General features: G+C 35.4%; 1 protein-coding gene, 1 non-coding gene and 1 pseudogene across 2 annotated transcripts; 2 read left to right on the forward strand and 1 right to left on the reverse strand.

Annotated features, from left to right (window-relative positions):
• Positions 1–697: 697 nt before the first annotated feature.
• Positions 698–805, forward strand: LOC131179698 (small nucleolar RNA R71). The gene has a single exon (XR_009148585.1). It is a non-coding gene; the product is annotated as a small nucleolar RNA R71 (small nucleolar RNA).
• A 16067-nt stretch (positions 806–16872) lies between these two features.
• LOC131179365 (uncharacterized) lies at positions 16873–19916 on the forward strand. Its single transcript, XM_058146182.1, has 3 exons — positions 16873–17127; positions 18000–18121; positions 19452–19916. Exons 1-3 carry the CDS (start codon positions 17004–17006, stop codon positions 19770–19772), a joined length of 567 nt encoding a protein of 188 aa, XP_058002165.1. The 5' UTR covers positions 16873–17003; the 3' UTR covers positions 19773–19916.
• A 2842-nt stretch (positions 19917–22758) lies between these two features.
• Positions 22759–24618, reverse strand: LOC131179087 (protein DEEPER ROOTING 1-like; annotated as a pseudogene).
• Between the last annotated feature and the right edge of the window lie 398 nt (positions 24619–25016).

Here is a 25016-nt window from a genome sequence, read left to right on the forward strand (position 1 = left end):
TGCTTTCATCTCTCTCATCTCCTCATCATGCTTAGTTTGGTTAGCAAGAATCTGTTGTAATAAAACTTCTGTGGTGGAACTTTGTTCTTGCTGTTTTGGTGGAGGATTCATATTTTTCTGTTGAAAATTAGGCAATGGTTGCCTATTTTGCGATATGGAATTCCTTGTTCTTTGTTGTGGCTGAAAATTCTGATTTGAAACTTGACTTTGCTGATTTCCCCATGAAAAGTTGGGATGATTCCTCCAAGTTGGATTATAAGTTTGAGAGTAAGGATTCCCCATTTGCTTGTTTCCATAATTACCAACATATGCAGCTTGCTCTCCATAGTCTACTCCACAGCTGGTAGTTCCTTCTGCATAAGCCACTTGTTGTGAACTTCCAGATGATGATGATGAACTAACCAACATACTCAAATCTTCCATCTTCTTAGCCAAGACATTTGTAAGTGCATCAAACTTTGCATTAATCATGTTGAATGGATCAAGATCATACATTCCAGCAGCTTGCCTCTTTTGAGTTGGAGCTGGTCCTCTTGGACTACTCCAAAGATGAGTATTCTTTGCAATTTTCTCCAATAGCTCATAAGCTTCATCTTCATGCTTCATAATAAATTCTCCTCCTGTTTGTGCATCAATAATCCCTCTAATTGCAGGAGTGACATTTGTGTAAAAATTCTGGTTTATCATCCATTTAGGAATGGCATGATGTGGACATTGTCTCTCCAATTCCTTCCATCTCATCCATGACTCATAAAGAGTCTCATCTTCTCTTGGTCTAAAAGCAATCATTTGATTCCTCAACTCTTGAGTTTTTCCAGGTGGAAAGTATTGGGCAAGAAATGCATCAGTGAGTTGCTCCCAATTTGTAATTGAGTTGTGAGGTAAAGAATCAAGCCAATCCAATGCTCTATCTTTCAAAGAGAATGGGAATAGCTTCAATCTTGCTGCATCATCAGATACTCCAGGTTGTTTTTGCATATCACAAATCATAGTAAACTTCTTGGATGTGTGTGTGGATTTTCAGAAGGATGTCCTCCAAATTGAGAATTTTGAATCATTTGAAGAACTCCAAAATCCATCTTGTAACTATTTGCATCAATTCTTGGTCTTGCTATGCTTTCTCTCAAGTCATCAAAACGAGGAAAAGCATGATCCATCATACTTCCCCTAGGTACATTAGCATTTACAACCTCTTCACCTTGGGCTATATTTTCATTGTTTCGATCATTTCCAGCATTACCACCAATTCTCATTCTTTCATCAGCCATGTTTGCTTCTAATTCAGTTTCTCTCAATGCTTCTTTTCTTCTTTTGGTTTCTTTCTTGTTGGCTCTACAAAACTTCTCAATTTCAGGATTAAACAATAAGGATGTGTCATTTGTGCTTTTAGCTCTTCTCATAAAAGATTAAGAGTACCTAAAAAAAACAAACAAACACAAAATGAAAAGATAACAAAGATAAAACTATAAACAACTAAAATAATCAAGAATTCAATCTTAAACAAACAACTCCCCGGCAACGGTGCCAAAAACTTGATGTGGCCCAACCGCAAGTGCACGGGTCGTACAAATGTCTGATGAAAGATATCGTTCCCACGAGGAGTTGAGTTAATGATTGAATTTTTGATATAAAAGTTGACTAAATCGAAGTATTTTTGAAATTAAAGTAATGAATTGATGGGTATTGAGAATGTGAAATCTATATGTGCAAAATTAATATTCTATTCATCAATGTATTAATTAAACTAAAATTGCATCAAATTGAAATAAGCAAGTTCAAATATGGCAAGATTCTAAAATGGCAAGCAATTAAATTCAATTGAAAATTAGCAATGATAAAAAGGCGATTCCGGAGTTCGGGATTTCATATTCGAGCTATTTTGGGATTTTAGATCGGTTATCCAATTTTGTGAAACTTGTGGTTTTAAGGAGATTAATTCTTAAATCCTTTGAATACCCTTTCGAGTGAGACAAAGAGTGCCTTAATCAAACTAATCCTACTTTCGTGGAGTTAGAATTAATTAAGACCCGTTAGGTTCTTTAATTAATCTGTGAATCCTCTTAATCCTTAGTCTATTTCTAGATCTAAGTTAATTAAGTCCAATTCCTTGATTATCTATCACAAGGCCTTCTCCTTTCGGTGCCTCAACCATGGATTAAGAACATTACTTAATGGGATCCTACACTAAGCATGTCATTAAGTACACAAGAAAAGAATAAAACTCACTAAGACCACAAAATATGGATTACCCAATCAAATTCCACAAAATATCTCAAATATTACAACCCTTACTCCAGAATCAAAGGTAAGCTACTCACTATCCATAATCCTTATAAGATATTATGAGTTTAAATGGAAATAAGCTTCAATCTAAGCTAAGAAACAAGAAACTAAACACTAGAAATGTAGGAAAAATATAAGGAAAGAAAGAAATCTGCAAATCTTGGTTGAAAATGGTGTGGAAGGTGAAAGTGACTCTTTAAATTCTGCCTCTCCTCTCCCTTTCCTTTTCTGCTCCTTGTCTCCCCCTAAAATGGGAAATGGGGCTATTTATAGCATTTTCTGACATGGAGCCCTAAAATGGTGTGTTTTAGGAGGAATTTTCTGAGGGAATCTTCTGCCAGCTCATTAATGAAACCTTTGTGGGACTGCATTAGTGGATTGCATAAGTTATGCAGTCCTTTATACAGTTTTCGGCTGTTTCTGGTTCACTTATGCGAAACTGCATGACTTGGCGCATAGGTTATACACAATTCCGTGAGATTGCATAAGGGAGGCGTGAATCTGTATAGGCTATGCACTCTCCTTATGCACAATTCGGCAGGTGTTGGACAGTGTTTCTTCTCCTTATGCAGATCTGCATATCCTTATGCACAATTCGGCAGGTGTTGGACAGTGTTTCTTCTCCTTATGCAGATCTGCATAGCTTATGCGGCAAGTTATGCACAATTTGGTCAATGCATATTTCAACTTGAAAACTTGTTTTTGACATCTTTGGCGGTAGAAGTCACTCTTTAGTGGCAAAATTTCTTTTCACTCCTTCAAAAACACCATTTTTCCTACAAAACAAAGTAAAAATTACAAATTAATCCAAAAATTGACAATTATGAAAAACTAACTAAATAACTAATGAAATTAGCTAAAAGTGACTAATAATCAAATAAAATGGCTATGAAATTAGACCTAAATGACTATGCAAAATGTATGATTCAATTAGTAATTGCCAATTAGTTAAGTATAAATAAGAAAAACAGAGCATAAGAAGTTAAACGAGCCGAGAGTCACAGCAATGGGTGACCTTCTTGGGAACGACTGCGAAGTTAATTTAAATTCAAATTTCGAATCGTAAAATGTGACGCCGCGGTCCTTAGGACCATTACGAACACAGTGAAAAAGAGAAAATCATGAAAAAGAACTGTTAAGCCAGTCAAATAATTAGGTCAGAGAGCCGGAAGAAATGTTGAATTATTTGCAAACCGGGATGAACCAGCGAGGGGCAATTTGGTCAATTGACCCCGAGAGCTGACTCCTGACCTAACTGTCAAATAAAATCGGAGAAAAGAATATTTCAAAATTGAGAATTAAATTAAAGAACTTATAGAAAAAAAAAAAAAAAAGAAAATGGAAAAGTCAAAAGGTGATGACATCATGCATGACCTCATGCATGATGCCACAAAAATGATACTTAATATATTTACGTAATTGAAATTTTTGGGTCTTCCTAAGACATAAAAAGTAAAAGAAAAGAAAAGAAAAAAAAAAAAAACAAAAGTCCTTCTTCTTCCCAAAGTGGACGTCTCCCATTTCTCTCTCCCTCTCCATTGTTAAACCTCTATGGAAGCTTATTCTCAAGCTTCTTAAACCCTAAAACTAACCATAAATTTCACAAATTCCTTCATTAAACTTTGTTTTTGAAGCTTGGTAAAACTATTGATAAAAAAAAGAAGAGGAAAGAAAGAAGATTTGAAGAGGGAGAAATTCAACAAAAGAGGTTAGTGGTTAGTTTTTAATATTATGATTAAATTCATAATTAAGTAGTTGAATTACACTAGAAATTGTGGAAAAATGAAATGAAATAAATTGTTGAAGGACCAAACCTAAATTTCGGTCAACTAGGGTTTGGGATGTGTATGCATGAACTTGGTGAATTTAAAGGTGTATGTGAGCTTATTGGTGTTGAATGATCATGATTAAATGTTTTAAATTAGTTAAATGCAACAAGTTAGTAAGTTAGGGTTTTGGGACACTTAGGGTTAGAGACAAAAATGTGAGAAACTTGTAAATGGTGTCTTTGACCTAATGTGAAGTGAGAAATGGTCATTTGTGACCTAATTAAGTGTGTTAGAAGTGTTAGAATTTAAGTCAAATTCGGAGGGAGTGTGGTCATGCTGCTGGCAGCATGACCAAGTCAACTTTAAGGGACCAAAAATGAAATTTTACAAGTCCAATTGGTATGAGACTAATTGGGAATGAAAATAGGCACTAAATGACACAATTTTTATTTAGGAAGCATGCCCAAGAAGTGACCAAAACCTAATGAACAAATTGACCAAAGTTGAAAATCTGCAGGCTGCCCTGTATAAATTGACCAAATGAACAATGTTTGTTCATTTGGTTATGACTTGAGCTAGGAAGGTCAAAATGACCTGAAATGTTACCAGTGGTTAGATGAGATATAGACCTAAAACTTTCATGAAGAACACAAACCCAAATTATGCCATTAACCCAATCAAATTACTGAGCAAAATTGAATCACTGAATCTGCAGAACTGCAGATTTATCATATGAACAATAAAGTTTCAATGGCTATAACTCTCTCTAGAAAACTCTGATTTAGGTGATTCTTGAATCGATGGAAACCTAAGGCATATTATAACATTTCATATGAAGAAAATTAGACCAAATTATGGACTTAACTTGATCAAATTGCTGAACGAAGTTGGATCGATAATCTGCCAGAACTAAAATCTGCAGCATGAACAGTAACCGTAATTTGGGTATAACTTGAGCTACAAAACTCCAATTGGAGTGATTCAAAAAGGAGAATAAACTTAAGACAATAGGGAACATTTTCTATGAAGGAAGTTTTGCCAAATTTCAACAGAAAAGTGACCAATGGAACAGTGTAACTTTAGACATCAAAATTGAAAATTTGGCAATTTTACCTAAAAGACCTAAGTTTTGAGAAAATGACCAAAACCAACAAGTTTGGTAACCAAAATGTGGTATGTGGGTGAAGTTGGAATTCCCATACCTATTAAACTTTAGAAAGTCAATAATTTGACTTGAATAGTGTAGTGAATAGTAACCCGAAACAAAAAAATTTCAAGAACGTCGAGTTTAGTACATTAGAGCTAGATAAAAGTGAAGTTAAATTTATTTTTGGATTTATGCTAAGTTGTGGTACTGAAACACTGTGAAACTATGTGTTTCAGCTGAAAAAGACTTGGAAGCTTTGAGAGACTGAGTCAAGGCCTAGAGGCGACTCACGTCAGGTTTGTGCACAATAAACCTTAATTGAGCATTTTGTCATTGAAAAATTGATTTAGTATAATTTATGAAAAATTGATGTTAATCATGAATTGTGTTGCCACCTTGTGAATGAAATTATGACTTTGGAAATTTATCGGATTTCTCATGAATTATTTGAATAAAATGTTTGAAATGGATTTTTGATTCACACTTAGCATGACAGTGCCTTATTACTCCTCCTCCATTCATGGGGTGAGATCGGTTATCTTTCCTCCCTCTCTGGTTTACCAGTTGAGGTTGTAGATCGAATAAGTACTCATTAGCTAGCTAGCCACCTCCCTCATTGATTTCGATTAGTGGGATTGTAGATTGCTTTGTCGTGGTGTACAACACGGCATTGATCGAAAATTTTGTGTCATGGCTTAAGTTGTGTATGAATTGGCAACATTGTGTTCTTAAATTATTTGACTAAATTGTGTTATTCTGAGTTTTGATAATTTGTGAAATGTGATTGAGAAATATTTAAATTGTGTTTTGTTAATGAATAATTTATGTATTGTATTTAAATTTTTATTGTGCACCACTGAGTATTTTTATACTCAGCGATAGCTTGTTTTCTTTATGCAGATAAGAGCAAGGAGAAGCGTGAGTGAGTACTGCTCACGATATTAAGGACTACACTAATATTTTTGTACGGGTATTGTTTTATACCCTTATAGTTATTTTGATGTAAAAATTGCTATGTTTTATGTATCAATGTAGAGTTGAGCAGTTGTATAATAAATTGTAATAATATTATTTTTGGAACTTCTTTTTGTAAATTAAGATTTGTATTTGTGAATTTCATACTTTATGCATTGTGAATGAAGTAATGAAATATTTTGAGATGATAAACTTTGATTGGATTATGAAATTATTTTGAAGTGGATTGAATTGAGTTGATTTGAGATTAAATGGAGGTTGGGAGTTATGAAAAATTATTAGAAGTATTTTTTTCAGGTATTTGAAGAACTGTTTTCTCAAAATACAGACAGAACTCTGTCAAAATTTTTATAAAATTTGCGGCAAAATTTAAAATTGACAAAAATTTTTACTAGTATTTAAGCTTTGAATAAATGATTTTAATTCCTACCAAAATGCTCACCACTTCCAAAATGCAAGAAAATAGTTTTAAAATCCCTTGTAGTGTACTTAATGAATTATCGGTAGGTGAAGTTCGGTAGTTCATTAGGTATTCTACGGGAATATGTCATGCCTTACAGAGGGGTAAGGTGTGACAGTAAAATACTAATTTTAACCACAATTTCTATAGCTAACTAAAGCTAATGCATCCTAAGAAATGGAAATGCAACATCATTATTAATTTTCTTACAAACCACATCATAGTAGTAAAAAGGCAATTTGGAGCACTCACCCACCCAACAATGTACAAACAGTATATATATGGGAGCTGATCCTCTATACAGCTCTCTTAATCCAACCTCTGCCAGCGAGTGTCTCTCAAGCAGGACTTTCGCTTAATAAACCAAGTGCGGGGTCCCAGCGAGTGTCTCTCAAGTCGTGTCCACCCCGACTTATCCATAAAGGACTGGGTCCCAACGAGTGTCTCTCAAACCCTGTCTACCTGTCTTGTCCATATCAAATACCATACCACACACACGCTAACACATGCACACTGCTCCAAATTATTACAAACAACATCCATAGCACTTTATCAATTATGAATGCAATATAAAATGTGCCTAGTGTTTAACTATATAGATACATATTTATAAGTGATGTATGGGCATGCTTGAATATATAATAATATCAAAATTATAATTAATATTTTACTCACAGACTTAACCGAGGTCACTGTGGCGGCTGGGTGGAGGAGGAAGGCTGTCCTGGTTCACTTGACAATTTCATAGCAATTATTTAATATATTTGACTCAATACATGCTTGAAAAAGACCAAAGACACCCTAGGTCGTGCCGAAAATCTGGCAGAGTCTCCCCTATACCTAGGACCTACCCAACCTGAAAAAGGGTTTAAATTGCACTTTTATATTCACAAGCCACACATCCACAACTTAATCACATCACATGGCCCCTCCTGGGCCCATCCAAACAGTCAACAACCATAATTTAAAAAATTACAATTTAGTCTCTATATTTACACCTTTTGCAAAAACTACCCAAATGAGCTCTAAAAATTCTAAAACTTTACCCCGTGGTCCTTAGCAATATTATACAGCTAAGGTAAAAGGAATTATATTTTTCTAATCTACCACGAATATTTTATAGATTTTTAATCGAAATTAAGCACTAGATAATTGAGAAAAATGAGGGTTTAGGTTTACCTATGCCAATTCCGACCCTGGAGACGCGTCTAGGACGTCTAAAAATGATGGGGTAGCTTATAATCTCGACCCAATTCAAAGACTTATTTGGTAGCCTGTCTGCCATGCTCAAAATTACAGACCCGAGTAACTATTGAATTTCCATGAATTGAATGTACCTACGGGAAGCCCACAATACGGGGGTTAGTATATAATTTTTACGGAATTTTTTAAGCTTATTTAATGCTTAAAAAACACTGTGAAGTCTCGTGAGACCCACCAAAAAACGTTATCGGAAAAATTTGAAATGAGTATTGCCACAAAGCTCTCGACGAGCGGAGCACTCCGGTACTCGCAGATTTTTGGTGGGGTTTACGATTTTTGAGAAATCTAGCCCGAAAGTCAAAATGAGCTAAAACTTTTCGAGCAAAAATTGAACAAACTGCTCGTTGGATTTTGGTGTTCTTGGTGTCTATGGAAAGCTCTTGAGGTGTAGATGAGTTTTGGCACAAGACCCGGTCTAATCGGTGGCCTGATCGATCGAATTTTGATCGGGAAGACGAAACGGTGAGCCTAGGTGGACATTGTACAGTGTATAGTGTGCCTCTCGCATAATTTCATTTCTAAGATTGTCCACTTCGGGCACACATATCCTAGAACCTTGGATAAGAGTGCCATAATTGGCAAATGCAAACTCACTACCTTTACCCTGCTATACTCTTTCTATAATCTTCATTAATTACGGGTCTCTATGCTGGGAAACTCTGATTTTGTCTCGCAGGTCTGGTCTCACTAAAAAATGGGCCAATAATACCCCCTCATCTGAAAGATCTAAGATCAGACCTTGATCCATCAACTCATGTACTTCCTGAATCAACGGTCTCTTCTCCGTTGATATGTGCGCCAAGCTGCCAGAAGATTTTCTGCTCAAAGTATCTGCTACTACATTGGCCTTCCCAGGGTGGTACTGGATGGTACAATCATAGTCCTTCAGAAGCTCCATCCACCTCCTCTGTCTCAAATTTAAATCCCTCTGTTGGAAGATGTACTTCAAACTCTTGTGGTCGGTGTATATCTCGCATACTTCACCATACAAGTAGTGTTTCTAGATCTTTAGTGCAAAGACTATAGCCGCTATTTCTAAATCATGGGTGGGGTAGTTATGCTCATGCCTCTTTAGCTGCCTTGAAGCATAAGCCACTACTTTTCCATTCTGCATCAAAACACACCCTAAGCCAACTCTGGAGGCATCACAGTACACGGCATATCATTCACCTCTCATCAGTAATGTCAACACAGAGGCGGTAGTTAGACATTTCTTAAGCTTCTGGAAGCTCTCCTCACAATCATCTGTCTAAATAAACGGAACATTCTTCCGAGTTAACTTAGTTAGGAGAGCTGCTATCCTGGAGAAATTCTACACAAAACGCCTATAGTAGCCAGCTAGGCCTAGAAAATTTCGCACCTTAGTAACTGTTGTAGGCCTAAGCCAATTAATTACCTCCTCAATTTTCTTGGGATCCACTTAAATGCCTTCACTGGAAACTATATGTCCCAAGAATGAGATGCTTTTTAGCCAAAATTCACATTTTGAAAATTTGGCATATAGCTGGTGCTCCTTTAAAGTCTGCAACACCATCCTCAAATGCCACACATGTTCTTCCTCAGTGTGAGAGTATACCAAAATGTCATCTATGAATATGATAACAAAACGGTCTAAGAATGGCTTGAACACCCTGTTCATCAAGTCCATGAAGGCCGCTAGTGCATTAGTGAGTCCAAAAGACATCACCAAGAACTTATAATAACCATATCTTGTCCTGAATGCTGTCTTGGACACATCCTCATTCCTGATTCTCAACTGATAGTAGCCTGATCGTAGGTCAATTTTGGAAAAGAATCTAGCCCCTTGGAGCTGATCAAACAGATCATCGATCGGAGGAAGTAGATACTTATTCTTCACAGTCACCTTGTTCAGCTGTCTATAATCAATACACAACCTTAAGGACCCATCTTTCTTTCTCACAAATAGAACAGGAGCGCCCCAAGGTGAAGTGCTCGGATGTATGAAACCCTTGTCCAAAAGCTCCTATAGCTGCTCCTTTAGCTCTTTCAATTCTGCTGGTGCCATCCTGTAAGGTGGCATTAATAGAGGTTTGTACGACACAACATCAATGAAGAACTCTATTTCCCTTCCTGGTGGCAACCCTGGAAGCTCCTCAGGGAAGACATCCATAAATTCTCTGACAACAGGAACATTTTCAATGTTAACACCTTCTACAGATGTATCTCTCACTAATGCCAAATACCCTTGACATCCACACCTCAATATTTTTCTAGCACTAATTGCTGACACCAAATTATATGGAGCCACGCTCCTGTCACCATCAACGCTAAACTCTTTCACACCAGGTATATGAAAATACACCATTTTGCTCCTGCAGTCTAAAATGGCATAATGAGTTGCCAGCCAACCCATTTCTAAAATCACATCAAAATCCATTACCGATCTGAGAACCAAGTGCATTGGGAGGATTCTTCCATCCACTACCACTGGGCTACCTGGAAAAACCATATCTACATCCATGTTGTCACTAAGTGGGGTAGCTACAGACAAGGGGCATTCTAAAGTTGTAGGGTTTCTACCCAATCTCATGGCAAAAACAGGGGAGATAAATGAGTGTGTAGCACCCGAATCTATCAAAACACGAGCCTCATAGGAACAGATTAGAAGAATACCTGCCACAATTGCATTGGAAGCCTGAGCATCCTAGTGGGTCAAGGTGAAAACCCGAGCTTGACCCCTACCCTACATTGCAGAACCCTGTAATTGACTTTTACCTCCTGACCTACCTCCAAATCCACGTTCTCCTTGTCCTCGGCCTCGTTGGCCACTGAACTGACTGCCTGCCATGCTGAAAGCACCAGGATACAATTGACGAGGAACATTTACAATAGAACCCTGTGACCCCATATGTGGCTCACTAAACACTGGACATTCTCTAGCAAAGTGACCCTGCTGGCCACACCAGAAACACATTCCTGAACCCATCATACAAGGTCCTGAATGTCCTCTTCTACACTGCGTGCAAGGTGCCAAGGAAGATCCTGAACCAAACCTAGAACTATTGTAACCAGAACTATGACCACTACTGGATCCATACCCTGGTCTAAATCCTCGAGATTTGTGTTTAAAACCACCCTTCTTGTTGTTTCTACCCCTTCCTCTGTAGTGACTTTGGCCTCCGCTATCCGTGGTACCCATGTAGAGAACACCTGAAGAACCTTCTGCTTTATTCTTCTTTGCCCTTCCATTGTCATCTCTTGTATAGCTAATCTTAATCTGTCGGGCTTGATCAACTACCATATCAAAAGACTAATCATACATCATGGCCAGGTTTGCATACCTCCTGTCCAGCCCCTTCAGGAACCTCTTTACCTTCATACTTTCTGTAGCCACTACTGTGAGGGCATATCTACTCAGTTTCAAAAATTATATAGCATATTCATCTACGGATCTGCCATTCTACCTTAAGGCCTCAAAGGCCCACTGCTTTTGATCTCTAAAGCTTTTTGGTACAAACCTGTTGATGAACAGTTCCACAAACTAGGTCCATGATAATCCCTTAATACGAGGTAATACGTAGTCTGTTATCCACTGCCTTGGCACTGGCCCCAATACATGCTGTACACACTCTACCAATCTCCTGTAAGTCAACTGCAACTCCATCCCTGCCTGTTTACACGAGTCTAAAAATCGATATGCATCATCTGGCACATCATAAGTACCAGGCATCAACTTCTTGAAATCAATTATTTGTTTGTAAGGTTCCCTTCTTGGTGCGGTGGGCTACTGCTGTTGAGGAGGGTGGACCATATATTGTGCCATCATATCGATGGTTCTCTGCAATTCGGCTAAGGTAACTGCTATTGGGTCCATGGGACCCTGGGCCATAAAAGAATGTTCCTGAACTAGTGGCAACTGCTTTTCTACTTGAGCAGCTCTAGGCCTCCTACCTTACCTCCTCGGGGTAGGAGCCTCATCCTGTTTTGACACCTCGTCTGGCACATCCCATTCTGTTGCAGTGGCAACTCTCCTGCTTCTATGCATTTTCTTGAAATTTAGCAGCATTAGCCCACAAAAATTCAAAACGGCATGTTATATAGCTCTATAGACTCATATTTGCACACAGTTATACAAAGCAAAAACTAGAAGTAAAGATGATAATGCAAGGACGAATGTGGACCCTATTCTCTGCATGTGACACCTATTAGACTCTTTCCAACACTTTAGACATATATTCCCTATGAATCTAGAGCCTAAGCTCTAATACCATATTTGTCATGACCCAACCTATGGGCCGGATCGGCACTAGGACTTAGGCTAGCCTAAAGCCCCCGAGGCCCATAGTAAGCCTAATTATTCCCCAACTCAATCCTAAGGCCCATTTGGGCCCAATTTCAAGAATTTAACCGAACAGAGTCCGGCCATAAAATGGACCATTCAACGGAGAGTTTTTGACTCGCCCGACTTGTGAACACAATATAAAATAAATTGGGGAGCTCAGCTCACCCTCCACATGCTTATAATATCAAAAATCCAATGGGAGCTTAGCTCCCTCATCCAATCCAGTTATACATACAGTTAATAATTTTACAGGTCTAACATAACTTTTATAATACAGGCCCAAAATAAAAATAAGTACTTCTAACACATGCGGAGTCTAAAATTTAACTCAATTGAACAAAATACATTAAATACTATTAATGGACCTGCGAAGAAGAAGAGCAGGTTAGCCACAACAAATAATCCTCCTGTAGCCTAGAAAAATAGATGAATAGGAGTGAGCTTTTGACTCAGAGAGTAAAATTCTAATTTTAATCACAATTTCTATAGCTAACTAAAGCTAATGCATTCTAAGGAATGGAAATGCAACATCATCATTAATTTTCATACAAACCACATCATAGCAGTAAAAAGGCAATTTGGAGCACTCACCCACCCAAAACTGTACAAACAGTACATATATGGGAGCTGATCCCTTATACAGCTCTCTTAATCCAACCTCTGCCAACGAGTGTCTCTCAAGCCGGACTTTCACTTAATAAACCAAGCACAAAGTCCCAGCAAGTATCTCTCAAGCCATGTTTACCCTGACTTATCCATAAAGGACCGGGTCCCAGCGAGTTTCTCTCAAGCCGTGTCTACCCGTCTTGTCCATATCCAATACCATACCACACGTATGCCAACACACGCACACTGCTCTAAATTATCACAAACAACATCCATAGCACTTTATCAATTATGAATGCAATATAAAACGTGCCTAGTGTTTAACTACATAAATACATATTTATAAGTGATGCATGGACATGCTTGAACATATAATAATATCGAAATTATAATTAAAATTAATATTTTACTCACAAACTTAACCGAGGTCACTACGGCGGCTGGGTGGAGGAGGAAGGCTGTCCCAGCTTACCTGATAATTTTATAGCAATTATTTAATATATTTGACTCAATACATGCTTAGAAAAGACCAAAGACACCCTAAGTTGTGCCGAAAATTCGGCAGAGTCTCCCCTATACCTAGAACCTACCCAATCTGAAAAAGGGTTCAAATTACACTTCTATATTCACAAGCCACACATCCACAACTCAATCACATCACATGGCCCCTCCTAGGCCCATCCAAACAGTCAACAACCACAATTTAAAAAATTACAATTTAGTCCCTACATTTACCCTTTTTGCAAAAACTACCCAAATGAGCTCTAAAAATTCTAAAACTTTGCCTCGCGGTCCTCAGCAATATTATAGAGCTAACGCAAAAAGAATTATATTTTTCTAACCTACCACGAATATTTTATAGATTTTTAATTGAAATCAAGCACTAGATAATTAAGAAAAATGAGGGTTCAGGTTTACCTATGCCAATTTCGACCCTGGAGTCGCGTCCGGAACATCTGAAAATGATGAGGTAGCCTATAATCTTGACCCAATTCAGAGACTTTTTCGGTAGCCTGTTTGCCTGGCCCAAAATTGTAGATTCGAACAACTGTTGAATTTTCGCGAATTGAATGTACCTACGCGAATTCCACAACATGAGGGTTAGTATATAATTTTACAAAATTTTCTAAGCTCATTTAATGCTCAGAAAAATACTGTGAAGTCTCGTGGGACTCACCAAAAAACAGTATCGAAAAAATTTGAAATGGGTATTGTCGCTAAGCTCTTGATGAGTGGAGCACTCAGGTACTCTCAGATTTTTGGTGGGGTTTACGATTTTTGAGAAATCTAGCCCGAAATTCAAAATGGGCTAAAATTTTCCGGGCAAAAATAGGACAAACCGCTATATGGATTTTAGTGTTCTTGGTGTCTATGAAAAGCTCTCGAGGTGTATATGGGTTTTGGCACAAGACTCGGTCCAATCAGTGGCCGGATCGGCCGGATTTTGGTTGGGAAGATGAAATGGTGTGCTACACGCATAAGTGCCTTTGGGCACATTTTTACGGCCTTCTGAGTGGTGGTGAGGAAGAGTGAGGTGGTGCGCCGGCAAGCTGGGGTGGCGGTGGGGAGGCAAGAGGAGGAGAGAGCAGAGAGAAAACTATAGAGAGACGGAGGGTGTCGGGGGCGCGCGAAGGAGAAGAAGAAAAAAGAAAATGGGCAGGTTCGATTCGATCGGTCTGATCTAGTCCGGTTTGATTCGGCCTGTTCCATTCAAGATATCCGAAATTGAATTTTTGTGCTGCCCTGGAATAAAAAATGAAGATAAAAAATTTTGAAAAAAATTTTAGAAAACTCAGAAAAATTCGTAGAGTCCAAATATATTTTTAGTTTTGTCATGTGGTCTTTAAATTAATTTTTAAAAATCATCAAAGTTTTATATTTTCGAAAAATCGAAACTGATTTCTAAAATCCAAAAAATTTCAAATAATTTTCCAAATTCAAATAAAATAAAATATTAATATCTACCCATAAAATAATTAATTTAAAAATTAGGAGTGTTACACCAAGTAAAAGTTTGGACTGTTTCATTTGTAAGCAAAGGCATATCCTAATATAATTGACTGACAATGATTATTTACTCTAATGAAAGGAGCAAGGAAGCATCTTGTATTTATTTGTAATATAAGTAGTATTAAAAGAAACATCTCCAAAAATTTGATAATCACTCCTCCCATCTCCATGCGCCCAAAAATCATTTTTCAAGCGGTGTTCCTTATCAAAATCAACTACATAAAGAAGTTATTATCATTATCTTTCATACACATAAAATACTCAATCATTGCATTTGCATCACCTGCTTCTAATTCTAAACACCTCTCTTTGTCAAGATGATTCCTAACATCTTTCTCTAAGCAACCAATAATTTGATAACTGCATGTTGCTTAGCCAATACAGCAAATATTTGACTTGTCCTTACCCCTATCGTGTGCAAAGTGCTTATATCATTCTTTTGTGATGATGTGATAGTCCCATGACAAGGAAAATAATGTGCATGATTTGAAAAGAGATCATGGTTATGATCATTGATGAAATTAACTATGAACAACCCACTTCCCATTATTTCTCTATTTTATGTGTAGTTTTGCTTGACAACCTATTTTCAAACAAGGTTAAGGATTTGTAGCATTTGATTCTCGCTTTTGGCCATATTTTGTGCAAGCATATTTGGCATCAATAAATTCTTTGGAAGCTTTTGAACGACGAGAAGCTATAGTAGAGACACCAAATCTTGAAAATTTAGCCTAACTTTGGTAATAAGAATATGCCTCAATATGCGAATTGAATTTCATTCCTATATATGGATCTGTAATAGCAAATTTATCATTCTCAATATCTTGTATTTCTTCATTATGATCTTCCCAATCAGTCATCCCATCAGAAAGAGTATCTTGACTTTCATTTAAATCAAAATCCATGGTACCTATAATAAATAAATAAACAAATAACTTTAAAAATATTATTATGATTTTTATGCTCATCAAGTTCAATGAGAAATAAAATCTAAAATAAGGCACTAGTTTATTTGAAGTAAATCATTTAAATGAGAAGCAAGTAGACATTGAAGTATGATTAAACAAGAAATTCTTATATTTGTTTAACATAATTCTTTAATTTGAGTCATCATATTTTACTTGGGTCATTATATTTTTTGTAATAATCTTAAGAAGTTATTCATTCCCACAAAGCTGAATTTTTGAAAGACTAAAACAAAAATTTTCAAATTATTAGACTACAAATAAAGATAAGCCTTGCATGAAGACTAGATATCACCATTAGATTTATTAAAAAAAAGGTTGTAAGTATGAAAAGTAAGGTTTTGGTATTTAAATTTTTTTTTATTTATCTATCTCATTATCAACTTTCAATTTCCCTACAATAAATTGTAGAAAGTTCAAACAAATAATAAATTATTACACTACATTTTGGTTTTTTTTAATGAGTTTCAATTTTTATAAAAATTAAGTGAATTAAGCATATTTATTATTAAAAAAAAAACAAAGAGTCTAACAAATTTTTGCCTAAATCTACCATCTACAAATGATTTAAAATTTATTAGGAGTTTTTCAAATTATCAATATATATAAATTATATACAAGTAATTATAGGTGTACAATAGAGTGTGTAGAATAATCAATTAAAAAAAAGTGTTCAACATAATTCATTAAGAGTCCTTTAAAAAAAAATCAATTTGTGCTAAAAATAATCAATTAAAAAAAAGAGAGTAAATTATATGTGTACTTGTCTAAAAGTTTTTTTTTTTTAAATCTTGTCATTTAGTAAAAAATTAGCTTTTAAAATAAAAAGTTCTATGATATGATAAGAAGTTGACACAATAGAAAGAAATATAAAATATTTTGAGAAAAATAAAGATGAAACAAAAGAGAGGAGAACCAGGGGAGTAAAAAAAAAAAAGTAAAATGAAAGGAGGAGGGATTTTATTTTGTTTGATGTGAAAGATATTAAATAAATTAGAGATTAAGAAAAAAATTGATAATTAATTATAAAAAAAAAACATAATAACAAGTTTTATAAAATTATTAAATACTTTTCCACGAAGAAAGTTGTTGATCAGTCATTCTTCAGGTGACCGTCGGTCCTTATTTATTTTACATCCGACCATTGCTACAAGTAAGAGTCCATGCACACCTAACGCGGAAATATCTTAAGATCTATCATCTGGCAAGGTAGAACTTTGACATGGCTTCTACATCAGAACTTGTGAAAAAGTTGAATCTTCAACCCCACCCAGAAGGTGGATTCTTCTGTGAAACCTTTAGAGATGCATCTGTCAGTCTTTCCACTTCTCAACTTCCCTCTAGATGTAAGTTTTTTTTTTTTTTTTTTTTTCACATGCCTTTTCTTTTTCCCTTTTGAGCTATAGCTATTGATACTTTCATTAGTCATGAATCTCATCTACTACAAATCAGGCTATGTTTATCTCATCTACTATAAATCAGGCTACGTTTTCTCTTCCTCCATGATTTGGTTTAATGGATCTGAGGCTGTGAAGATGCTGACAGCTATTACATAAGCTATTTTGTTCCTTTCTTTTTTTATGGTTGGTTTTAAAACGCCTTTGAGCTTCTCATACTTTAATTTTGTTGACTTCGAGTTCAGGCTCCTTTTGGTTGCGTATGAATAGGTTGTTGAATGAAGGATTCAGCGTAGATTTGGTTATTATTTGGACTCATGAACCTTGCATTGTTTTTGACTTGGCAAAGTTTTTGAATTTCATCGAATTAGAATTCCAAATAAAATGAAATTGGGCGAGCATAACTGATCTGGGTTTTAATTGAGCTAGAAAAATTGCTAATAACTTGTGGCAAAACTAGCAACTTCTCCCTCCTCATTTGAATCTTCTAGTTTGGTTCTATATGTTGCTCTTATCTCTCATTTGGTTTTGTGAATTATTGGTTATAACCAATGTGCCATGTCAGAGAATCTTTAGCGTTTTGATGGCATACAGACCATTCATTTAACTGAAACTGTAAATTTTAAAGTAAAAATGTTGATTTGATTTTGAAATTCTTAGTGTGTGCAGTCACTATGATTATTGTTATTGTCATTAGGGATAATTAGGGTAGGGGGAGTTTTGCTAGTTAGATTCAAACTTTAGAGCCTGCAACTAAATAGTCTCACTTCTATGTTCTTATTATTAACTGATTTAGTAATATTGCCATAAATTATGTATAGATAAGGTTGATCGCCCAGTCAGCACAGCTATCTACTTTTTACTACCATCTGGGAGTGTTTCACATCTTCATCGCATCCCATGTGCAGAAACCTGGCATTTTTATTTGGGAGAACCTATTACGGTATGGCTGACCTTAGTTTAGCACTTATTTTTAATCCTGGCATGGAATTGCCTTGTCCTCCTTTTAGTTTAATTTTCATCATCAGCTATTTCAGTTTCTGACAGTCATTTGATGGGTAATCATCCAACTTCACTGACATCATTTGGCATATTGATTCATTCTGTAAGATGTAGGTTTCTCTAAATTGTTTAGATATTGAAGATGATTTGATGGTTCACCAGCGGCTTATTGTTCTCACAATTTGTTAGCTTGTCCTTCAAATTCAAATGTGCTAAGCGCTATTGAATTATGATTTCAAGTTGTAGTTGTCAGGCATTTACAAAATTCAATTAAATCAAGGATCTGTCTTGTAGCTTATCTAAATCCATGTCTTCCTTTGTGCCTTTGTCAGCATTCTCCTAAATACATTTTATGCGTGATGGATGTCTGGGCCAATTCATTTTGGCCTTCTTGAATTTGATGTAGTCTTGCATTTATTGTTGGTATTTCTGCTCATAATTGATGAGATGACTTTCATTTGATGTTCATCCCTAGGAGTTGCATTAGGTCATTATATGGGAGTCCATGGCTCACACATCTGACCACAAATGGGTCCTTGGAGGTTAGGTCAGTTGCTAAACATGTTTAATTATATACAATGGATTTTACGTGAGAGCCTGATACCCAGTTACTTCTTGTAAACAATTTTGGCCTTCCATTTTAATTTATGTAACTGGGTGCCCAAGAGCATTGATATGCGGCCAAGCCCAAACCTTTTACTATTTGATAGAAGAGGATCCATAAAATGAATTGATGCTAATTTCTTGATTTTCCTTTAAACAGTAAAAGACTATTAAGGTACAAATGTATATATATTTGACTAGCTTAAGGTTAAAGCAGTTTGGAAGGTGATATTATATGCATCGCTGTCAAATTCTAGCTGCAAATTTGAATTTATCGAAATTCAAAACATCATAGCTAATTTGCCTTTTATCATTTGAACTTGGTGTTAGAAAAATCATGGCTATTTATAATAGGTTTATGGTTACCCTTTTTGTGGACATTTCAACCCCATGACCGGTACATAGTCCAAGCTCCAAAGGCTAAACCTTCACCCTATATGGTGAAATGTTTTCTGTATGTAATTCTGCAAACTCATGCATAATTGTAAGAAGGGAAGTGAATTTGATTTATAAATCATCTCATAAATCCAAAATATGATCCTATTTCCAACATGTCAATATCATACCATTGTGAAATTCCAGTGTTCCGGATTCTCAATGTCTTCATTTTGTAGCACGAGCTGTTATTTTACCTTCTCTAATTTCTAATGGATCATGTACTCTTTCAGGTATTGGAATTGAATGAGACAGACGGGCAGGTCAAACTAACATGCCTAGGGTCTGATCTAACTGGAGACAACCAGCAACCACAGTACACTGTGCCTCCAAATGTCTGGTTTGGTGCATTTCCAACGAAGGACTACATCATTTCCCCAGATGGGGCAGTTGCCAAGGCTGCACCGAGGAGACCGAGCCACTTCTCTCTAGTAGGCTGCACTTGTGCCCCTGCATTTCAGTTTCTGGATTTTGAACTGGCAAAATGCTCTGAGCTCATTTCACGGTTTCCCAGTCATGAGCATCTCATCTCTTTGCTCACGTATCCTGATTGAAGATAAGCCCTTAGTCCTTATTGTAGAGTATACATCTGAAGGAAAATAAAAGCCTGTACCAGAGTTATTTTCGAATAAGTTTTTTTCCCCCGTATTTTGGATCAAGCTTAGGCTCATAATGGTGATGCTGATAATTTTCTATCATGCAGATCAGTAGTAATTTTTCTTCCCCCTTTTTTTGGATAAATCAGAGAAATTATTATTGAAATAACCTGGGAAAAATTAACATGGAAGTTTACCCAATGGTCAATATTCCTAACCCAATTCATTCAATCCTAACACTTGCACGTTGAATGAAAAAACCAGAGAGAGGCTGCATACCAAGTCAAAATGCACGGTAGCAATATCAAGAGCCTTGCAAACTTCAGGGACAAATTGACAGGTCCATCAGTGAAACAGCCAAGCAGCATATGTTGAGCAGAAATTAGTGGAAGAGCATCAACACCTGAAAAAAGATCAGCAGCAACATAGCCTAATGTAGCAACGAAGACAAAATCATCTGAGAAGGCAAATTGTTCAAAATTAGCTTCGAGTTGTGGAACCCTGACTGAACTTTCTACAAGCCTCTCAAACTCTTGCTCAAGCTTGGTGATGACAACCAGCACAAGCGTGTCCAGAACCGAATTAGAACCAAGCAACGAATTCAGAGGTTCTTGTTACTCCCTGCTTAGCAAGACAATCAGCAAATGAATTACATTCTCTAAGAACATGATGAACAGAAATGTTGGGGATCGAATTCTTCCAATTTGTCAATGCTAAGTTCTATTTCCATCAAAAGAATTGATTGAAGAAATATCAGCAAACGAATCTGATTCAATAATAATACCATTAATATGTGAGCCATAAATTAAAGGAGAAAGAAGAAGAGCTCTTTTGCAAAAACCTCCGCGTCATGAGTCTTGAACATGCCCTACCAGTCTGAAGAATGCCTCGAATCCCAGAATGCCCAGGTTTCCCAAAGACTGGTGCATCCGTCCGAAAATTATATGGAGATGGCCACCAATATAATATTGGGCAAGGTGCTGCAGGCATGAAACTTCTATTTCATCACCATAACAATAACTGAGTATTAATCTCAAATTAGTATGGTCACTTATATCGATTATTTTTTACTATTTGTTTCTATTAGAGAAAATCTCACATCAATATTTAAAAATTATAAATATTTTGATGCTATTTCTTTCCATACATCATTTTAGGTCTACTCCATTTCCTTTTTACTCCTTTCACTATTTTTTTTTTTTGGTACATTAGGATATTATCTATGCCTGTTTTATAGTCAACAGAAAATTAATCTCTTGTATCCTTATGGTTGTCCTTTCACTATTAATTTAACACATTTTTGTACTGAAGTATTTGATTATCTATATTGAATATGATGATATCATCTTAATTAACACTCATTTTATTCTCAATGATAATTATTTGACTAGTTGTTAGCTGTTAGATATTAATTATAAGTCATTAACTATTTATATAGTGATCTAAAGTAGAAGTGTACGATTAAAATAAATGTTATATTAATTGTTATATATAAAATAATGATATTATATTATTGACTATAGTGAAATCGCTCTCTCAATTTATAAAAATTTAGAAGAGTAACTTTTCATAAACTATTTCATGTTTTAATTAAAATCAAAATGTTAAATACTATCTTAAAAACGATTGCCAAACAGGCCCAAGACTAATTTAAAAAAGGAAGGATAAAAACAAAATTATCAACAATAACTACTTCGATTAAATTATTAATAGTTAATCTGATTGTCCATGTGAATTAATTATTTATCCCTAGAGCGTGCCATTGTCAAGAGTCCATTGGCGATAATCACATGATCAACGTTCACAAATAAAAATGGGAAGAGTTATGGTAAAATTAGAGATACATTTTACTATCATAAATAGAAAAAATTGACTCTGACAATCAATTCACTGATAAAATTGAAAAAAATATTATTTAATTGAATAAAAATAGAAAAAAAAGTTCTAAATTTAATTTTTTTAATCACAATCTTTTTCCAAAAGTGTTTATTTTCTTCTTAAATGGCTAATGTTATCAAGCGATACAAAAACAAAAATTAACATATAAGTAAAAAGATTTTTATTAACAATTCACACTCATAAACTCTGAATTTAAATGAATTTAAAAATTAAAACGTTAAATTTGAAGACACAAGTAAAATTTTAATTTTATTTCGTTAGATTTATTTGAAGTTAATAAAGTGATAAAGTTCTAAAAGAAAATTATTGGGTGCATCTGGTGCATATATATCTTTATTGACAAAGTAGTAGGTATTCATGCTTAATTAAATCTCTCGTGCATGTGCAATCATTATATATATAATAAATAGATTTTATTTCTTAATTATAGCAGGATCCATGGGCAACCATTAATGTCCTATTTGGCAATATTAGTTGTTATAGTAATTGTTTGTTGTTTTAATAGCTGTCAGTTATTTTACTAACTGCCAGTAGTTAGCTATTTATATAACTGTTAAATCAGAAGTGTTTAGTAAAAAAAATAAATGCTGAATTAGCTGATAATCTTATTGATCTAGTTAAAACACTCCCTCATCCTTTAAATACTAGTATAATACTATACCAATAAATAATATAAATAAAAGAAGTAATATTTTAATTAGTGTCAAAATACTAAATGCTATCTTAAAAACTATTGCCAAACAAAGCCTAAAACTGTTCTACATGCAAACCGTTATTCTAAAAATTCTCCTCCCACATGGGAAAACCTCTGTAAACGTAGACCATCGGATGTATAGTTGAGAATTGAGATAATCCATTGAAGATGGAAAGTAAAGATCAGCGATAGTGTTGCATTTCGTTGGAGTTTCTTAACAGGGACTTGGTCCATGCAAATTTGTCATATTTTTTTTCTTTTTATAAAAACATATTACATATAATATTTTCTCCTACAATAGAGGGGTAGAGGAGGGATAGAAATCAAGGGTATACACATGTGAGATATACATTGGAATTGAAGAAAGGGTAGATGTATATATTAAACTAAGCTAAATATGGAAAATTAAATGAAAGAAATTAAAGAACAAGGAGAGACGTGGGGGATTTGTCCTTGTGCTAGCTAGCACCATACTGTCCATACAGATTACAGCCAACCAATAATGGTAAAGGAAAAAAAATCATTAAGTTCATGTACACATCAATCATTGGATCATCCACATAGATCATATATTCCAGGAATTATTCATGAAGAATGAAGACAGCTTTCGCTTCAATGATTAGGTTCAACTGTTCATCTCAGTGCATCCAAAGCTCAGAAGCATGTGTTTTTCTGCAGAATAGTTTAACTTATAATTAAAATTGGATCAAATAATATGATTTGTTTGTTTTGTCATGAACTGAACAATTAAGAAGCAATATCTGGCTAATACCAAGTAATATATTCTTCACTGCCGGGAAGAGGTAATTAGTTTAATTATATCTCCAAAACTATATCTGCAATTCAAAATGGTGTTAATAAACAACAGATAATTATGTTTTTTTATGCGAACTTTCAACTTGGAAACCCCATTAGCCCCATAATATGTACACTTACATTCAGAATCTGTCTTGACCCATTTACTTCCCTTGTCATCCTTGTGATTTATGCCATCCTCGCTGACAGGCCTTGGCTTGTGTTTATTCTCCAAGTATTTCTTGGTAGACGAAGTTGAACTTGGGTTTTGGGGATATATCTTCTTGTAAAATGTTGCCCTCAATATCTGCATATTAAAATCCAGCCATGTAAGTGACAAAACCTAAACATACATGCATAATTTAGACATTTTATATAAATGAGTATACAGGTATATATCTACCTTTTCCATTCTGGACTCTGGGACCTGATCTCTTAGGATAGGGGTAGGAGTAAATCCACCTCTGCAAACAAGCATCTTCTTCAGAAGAAATGACAAGGACTTTTTGTTCATTGCACTGCCTGTATTATCCAAGCATGTTCCTTTCCCTGTGCCAAGAATTGTGAGGTGCTGCCTTGAAGATGGCAATCTTTTTCATCGTCCGAGCTGGGATTGCCATTGAGAAGCTTGTCTATTGCTAGCTTAGCAGTATGTGATTGTGTATCATTACGCAATAATGATTTTACCTCATCATGAAGTTTTACTACTTCTTCAAGTGTAAGCTGTTGCAGATGATCTTGGGATAGATTTTCTTGAACAGAGTTAGCTTTGTTGGAATCTTCTTTTATGTTGCTGTTTCCAAACGTACCGATTGCCAGCAATCCATGAGGCCAATCGCTGAATTCTTGGTTTCGAGGTTCTTGGTGTGTATGGAGGTCTGTTCAAGCAATATTAGGCATTGACACGATGACAAGCTAAATTAATTAAGAATAAGAAATCCTGCGTATATAAAAGTTAAACAAAAGGCTAAAGAGGGCGTACGATTGACTGAAATAGAATTAAGTTGCTTGGTGCCATGCCTGCCATTGAGTTTGTTTTGCATCCAACCGAATATCTGCAATTGTTGGAGAAATAATTAATTAATTACGTACTTATTAATTAATTAATTAATTATCCTCAATTAAAACGGTAAAGACAAAGAGGACAGTCATTTCTCTTACCTTCATTTTGGAGAAGTCTTGTGTTTAGATTTAAGAGTTGAGACACTTGCAGGTGGATGTGGTGATGCTGGCCTTAACAGAAATCCAGTGTTCTGTATACAGATCCCAGAAGCCAAAGCTTAGCAGCATTGGATTATATAGAGTTAAAGCATTGATAAATTCCATAGACAAGCTGGTAAGTGCCAATGCCATTGGTTCAAGTTCCCAAAACACATGACTTTTGCCGCCTTTTCTCTCTCCCTCCCCTTTGCTCCAACTACTAATGTCCTTTTCCTTCTATTTTCTCATGCATTATGTTGAAAATTCTTATAGCTGATCCAAAAACAGAAGATACCTCAGCCTTGAAGTTCTCTATATCTGTTTTATGTTTCACATAAGACTAATCCTTTCAGAGTAATTTAAATTCTCCTGTTGAGAACGCAATTAGTTTTATTATCCAAGTAAAAAATTGAATTTTTCTCTTTTAATAGAATAAAAAAAATTGATGGTTGAATTTGTCCAAATCAATTCAATCTCAATTCAATCTGTAATAAATTGAATAAAAATAAATCAAAACTAAAGAGAACCCTTTAATCCAATTCTAAATTCTCAACTCTTAAAACTGAAATCACCAGACATATTCTAATTCGAGTCTGAAATTGAACCGTACCCAT

This window comes from Hevea brasiliensis, chromosome 4, assembly GCF_030052815.1.
Source record: "Hevea brasiliensis isolate MT/VB/25A 57/8 chromosome 4, ASM3005281v1, whole genome shotgun sequence".
NCBI lineage: Eukaryota > Viridiplantae > Streptophyta > Magnoliopsida > Malpighiales > Euphorbiaceae > Hevea > Hevea brasiliensis.